The sequence below is a fragment of the Nannochloropsis gaditana genome (genome assembly GCF_000240725.1).
Source record: "Nannochloropsis gaditana CCMP526 unplaced genomic scaffold scaffold471, whole genome shotgun sequence".
Classification (NCBI taxonomy): Eukaryota; class Eustigmatophyceae; order Eustigmatales; family Monodopsidaceae; genus Microchloropsis; species Microchloropsis gaditana.
This window is the reverse complement of record NW_005803482.1, coordinates 18055-23776: the sequence shown is the minus strand read 5'-3', so window position 1 is coordinate 23776 and position 5722 is coordinate 18055. Positions and strand designations below refer to the sequence as shown.

The 5722-nt window shown below is 58.0% G+C and overlaps 1 protein-coding gene across 1 annotated transcript; it reads right to left on the bottom strand.

The window, feature by feature from the left end:
- Positions 1-358: 358 nt before the first annotated feature.
- NGA_2068800 (calcineurin-like phosphoesterase domain-containing 1-like protein) lies at positions 359-604 on the bottom strand (the record flags this gene model as incomplete). Its single annotated transcript, XM_005854538.1, has 1 exon — positions 359-604. A coding segment is annotated over one exon (246 nt), but the record flags the coding sequence as incomplete, so codon positions are not given.
- Positions 605-5722: the final 5118 nt, after the last annotated feature.

The following is a 5722-nucleotide window of genomic DNA, read 5'->3' as shown; positions in this document are numbered from 1 at the left end:
ACCCCCCCCCCCCCAGGCAGCCCTTTCCCCGCGACGATAGATGATCTAGGCCTACGGAGGCCTCACCTGGGAGGGGTCCGAGTACAAATTGGAGTTGATGACGAGACCCTTCATCCCTCCCACCCAGAAGCCGAAGTAATCGTCGCCAAAGTCCTCTTGGAATGTCCGGAGGGAGGAAGGCGTGGGGGCGTTGCCCACGTCGTGATTTCCGCAGACACACAGGAGGGGGATGGAGGGGTGGACCTCGCTAAAAATGGCCTGAGTGATGGCGAGGGAGGGAGGGAAGGTGAGGAAGGTGGGAGGGAGAGGTTTTTACGGGGCGAAAAGGGTGGTACCTTGAAGTCGGCTACTTGTCGGTCTCGAATGGCAGGGTCCGTGTGGGGGTACATGCGAGGGAAGTGGTGAACGAGGTCACCGCAGACGATGGCGAACTGGGGCCGTGGGGTCAAATTATTGAGTTTTTGCACCGCCATGCGACAGAGAACTTTTTCTTCCTCCCAGCTTGTGTTGTTGTCGATGGCGCCCAATTGCGTGTCAGCTAAGGTGGCGAAAAAGAAAGGAGTGAATGGCTGAGAGGAGTCGGTGCAAGACCCTGTCGTGTCTGCTGCATCCCCTGATTTAGGTGACGATGATAAATTGACCAGACCGGGATACACTCGATTACTGGGACAGACCCAGGAGGAATTGCTTGCATTGGAGAGTGTGCCAGCTGTGCCGGGAGTCGAATGAGAGGCAGGAGGATGGGCTTTGGCTGCGATGCCCGCGTGGTCGATTGACGCGGATGCGATAGGAAGGGGAATAGGGGGAGGGGACGCTGAAGATGCGGCTGCCGGAGGGGGCACTTCCACCATTGCTTTTTAGGTTCTTTCCTTTGCACGGTGCCGCGTGACTGATGATTGAAATCAAGACAAGGTTTTCTAGTCAGAACGAGAAGTTTCTGTGCGGACGGGTAGTGGCACGACCGAGGTCTCGACACATCGCTTCAGCACGCCCTAGTATATTCACAGCCTGCTGCTGTCAAAAAAGCCGACATCCATTTCTAAAATATGCATGTCCTAGCCATACACATCCTAGTTTTCATGACGCCCAGCACCGGCGATATCGTGACCTGATCGCATTAATTGCACTAGTAACCCCCTGCCTCGCTATGGAACTTGTCGAGGGTTGGGGGGTGGCCCCAGAGCGTGACGTACTACTCGCTGTGGGGACGCTGTTTTGTCCTCAGGTCGCACAAAACGAAACGCAGCCCCCATTGCCACCGTCGCAGTGCGTTGGGTATTGGGACGATTTTTAACTGACCACAGAGGCGAATTGCGAACCTCTTGTCTTTCCACTTGTCGAAAAACATCACTTGGGGTATGGCCCTGCCTGGATGGAAGCATCATGCTTACTTGCTTGCACGGCGACGTCGCCTTGGTTAGTACGTTCGCGACATTGCATGAGAGCGGCATATGAAAGAAGTAACGTAATTCACACATTTTTTCTTTCCAATTTTTATGGGTGCGCCTCGTCTGTTCGTCTTGAGGTGACACACCTCTCATTTCATGCTGAACTCACTTGCCCCGCCCCCATCATCAGCACCCGGTGCAAGCAACCCAATCCAGAAAAGTTACCGTCTCACATCATTACATCTTAGCGGGAGGACATGGCCCCATACCGTGTCCTCTCACGGGCGTTCTCGGCGACCCTCGCCATGAGCCTCAAGCGTGCCGGAGACGGGCCCTGGCGTGGGATGTGCGTGATGCGAGGGGAAGGGAAGGAGGGGGAGGCGTACGTGGACGGGAACGGGGAATGTGTATGTGTGGCGTGCGGAGATCGGGCCGTGTAAGTGCCATAACGGGACAGGGGGGGCGTGGCGATGGCCGTGGAGGGGCTCAATGCCCTCCTGCCCCCGCCTGTCTCCGTCCCCCTTCCCATCCCGGCGGCCTTCCTCCTTCCCACTCCAAAGTCCTCGAACCTCATGCCCATGCTCCCATAGGAAGAAACCTGTCGATTCTCGTATTTCTCATCCCGTGCCGCCGCAGACAGACTCCTCCCTCCCTCCCGAACCTCCTCTGACCCCGCCTTCCCACCCTCCTTCCCCTCTTCCTCTCCCGGTATCACCCCGCGCCATTCCCTCCTCGAGCCTCCACCCCGCGGCCTCGCGTCGGGGCAAGCCCAGGCAGGGGCGGGGCTGGCGGGGCAGTGCGCCCGAAGCAACCGGCGTTGAAGATGCACCTCCTCGTCAGGGTCGAAGGCTGAGGAATGATGCCACATGGCCCTTTCTCGTTCCCTCCCTTCCTCCCCACCCGCTGCTTTGCGTCCGACAGGATCGGACACCCTCCCTCCCCTCAATACACCCTGCGCCACCAGCCTCCGCGACTGATGAGACTCCTGCCTTGGCTCATCTTCCCTCACCCGAACCTCCTCATGCCTCAGCCGCGCTACTTCCCCTCCTTCCCTCCGCATCACCCGAACCTCCTCCTGTAAAGCCGCCCTCCGCTCCCTCTCTCCCTCCCTCCCTCGGTCCCTACCCTTCGACCGCGCCTCCAGCTCCACCACTCGCTTCTTGTACCACTCCACCCTCTCCTCCCGGGCCTTCACTTCCCCTTCCCTCCGCCTCACCTCCCTCTCCACCTCTCTCATCCTCCCTTCCCACTCCATTTCCATCGCCGCCTTCTCCTTCTTCCAGCCTTCTTCCTCCTGCCTCCTCTCTAGAGCCACTCGCTCCCGCTCCCACCCGAGCCGTTCCACCTCCTCCTCCAAGCCCTTCACTTTCTCTGCCTCGCACACGCTCATCCTCTCCATCAGGCGTACCTCCTGGCGCGCCCTCCCCACCCGCCCTTCCAACGTTTCCTTCTCCCCTTCCATGTTCTTCATCTTCGAAAGCATGTCCGCCCTTTCTTCCCGCCATTTTTCCATCTCCTGCGAAGAAATCTTCAAGCTTCGCGTCCGTTCCCGCCACTTTTGAATTTCCGTTTCCAGGGCCGTGACTGTGGCCTCGGTCTTTTCCTTGGCCCGCCTGGCCGCTTCCTCCCTGAGCACAAACTCCTTTAACTTCTCCTTGAGCTCCCGCACCTCCCTCTTGGCAGCCGCCAGCTGTCGCTCCAGCTCCTCCCCCTTCCTCCGAACCTCCGTCATCATCACCTCCGCTTCCTCCTTCCTCCCCTGATGCTCCTTCTCCCGCTTCAGTAACCCCTCCATCGCCAGCTCCTGCGCCGCTATAACCTCCTCCGCGCGTCTCCGTTCTGTATCGGCCTTTTTCGTAGCGGTCTCTGCGGCCTCCTGGTTGGCACGACTCGCGGAAAGAGAAACCTGGAGCTGGGCGATTTCCTGGCGGGAAGAAGCAACAAGGGATTCGGATCCGGTGAAATCGCGTCGGAGCGTGCTGATCTAGGGGGATGAGAGGGGAGAAGAGGAGGGAGGAGGGGGTGGGAGAAGGAAAAGTGAAGGGAGGGGATGGGGTCTGATGAGATAGAGACAGTGATGAAGACGGAGGAAAGGATAGTGGCTGTTTGAAATGAAGATGCACATTTGAAACAGCGCGTGCGGCGATAAGGACGAATAATATGGAAGCTGATGAGGCGCACCTGTTGAGTCAAGTCCAGGATGTTGCTTTCTTGCTGACGCATGACGCCCTTCAACACCTCCTTCTCTTTCTCCATTTCTGCCACCACCCCCAGCGTTCCTTCTACTTTTTCATATAAGACCGCGATCTCCCGGTCCTTCATGCGACATTCTTCTTCCTTCTCCATTAACACCTCTGCGAGTTGCACTCCATCAGTGCCCCCAGCAAGGTAAGCACATTTATCCTGCAGTTGTTGTATCTGCAGGAGAAGGTTGAAGTGCTCGTCGTTGGTGGACTCTTTTGGGCCGTTTGTGTTGGTGGCGGTGCTCGGATGTAGGGCCAGGCCGTCCGGCTCTCTCCTTCCAGGGCCTTGCATGCTCGAAAATGAGCTCTTTTGACAGGACGCGGGGCCAGAGAATTCGAGGACTGAAGCCAGGAAACCGAAGCAGCAGAAGCCTCGCAGCGTGTAAAGCGGGTCACGGTCGCCTCCTCCTCTGATGCCTCTTTGATGTGTTTGTGTTAATGGAGACATGGTAATTCATGAATCGTCAACCCCTTCGAAAGTCTTGAAACAGAACGAGGACGTAGTGGCCTATGCCTCTCAACACAAACAAAGGCATATCAACACAAGCAAAGTGGGCACGCGAGAAATGCCCAGGAAACACGTTTAAGGCCGGTGCGACATCTCAATTCGAGCATATTGTGGTGGTTGCTCTTGTAACGAGGTCACGCCTTAAGCCCCTCTCAGGAGTGCACAATGCACAGACCTCAAAGCGATGGCCTCAGAATGAAGGCAATCATGTCCTAGCTCCCACTTTCCCGTCTCCGTGTGCCTTGCGAGGGCGTACGCATGGCCCCTGTGGGCCCTGATTGGAACGTATTTCTTTTTTATTTGGGCCTGCTTGTCGCTTGAAGCTTCAGCGACGGCGGGGGCGGGTCTGGCTGGCGGGCATGTACGTGTCTATTGAATGCACACTTTACCCAAATTCTCACGCTGATTGGCCATATTGTCATGCACACACGATCCAGGCAAGCGTCTCCCGTGGTGGTTGTACCAGGGCACCGGATGGAAGGATTGTAAATGCGCCGGCCTTTGTTATTGCCCTCCTTATTGGTGCTCGTCACATCCAGGACGATCAGATCCATCCCCGGCCCCCCCTTGGCAAAGCCTGCACGGGGTGTGGCGCTTCTATCATCTGCGTCTTCCCTACCACATCCCTTCTCCACGCTGGCAGGGACATCAAGGCGAATTTTCATTTCTCGCGCGCGGTTTGACTCTTTGCCTGGCCATCGCCGGGGTCCCCTCACGGAAAGCTACGTAAGTGCAAGCTGGTGGCACTTTTCTGTGTGTCACGGGGAAGGATTTTTTTTTCTGTATTCATGTTTCGATGTCTAGTATTTACACAGCTTCCCATTCATCCTTTCGTCTTTCAGCTCCCTTAAACGCTTTCATTGCCAATACGCTTTATGCTCCACGCGTGCCTTGCGGTGCTCCACCTCACTATCACATGCCATGCGGGGCTCTACCGAACCTCTTTCAACAGTTCTACAGGCACGAGGTACATCGACGCTTCGTCTCCAAGTCCGTGCTTTTCGCTGCCTCCCCCTCGCCCTCTGCCCTTCCTCCCGCCTCCTCCCTCGATCCCCCCCTTAAGAACGCGTGGGGGCAGCGCATCATCCCTCTCAACGACCTTTCCCTCCCGCCTTCCTCAGCCGTTTTAGACCTGACCGACGATCTCCTCCGTCGAGGGATCCCGGAGCTCGCGGACATCAAGGAAGGCCTGGTCTTCTTCCAGCTCCAGCAGCCTCCACACCCAGGACGGGACTCTGCCCGGGTACCTGACAAAGCCATTGTCGCCTCCCCCGCCCCCCCTCTCGGACAGGGTGACGCATCCTCTCCCGGTCAGGCCTGGCTCTCTCTCTCCCTCCAGTCCCCCGGCGACGGTCTCGCAGCACCGGCTTCGGAGGGGCGCGCCCGCCTTCTCGGCCTCCCCCTTCGTAACGGCCGCCTCCAGGACCCTCAGGCTCGACCCGGCGCCCCCCGCATCCTGCTGAACCTCCCTCCTTCCTCCATGGATCCTTCTTCTCCCCTCATCCACCCCTCCTCCACCATCACCGTCACTTGGAACGGGGATAAAATTCGGACCGGCTCCTCCCACCGCTGTGCTGCCACCC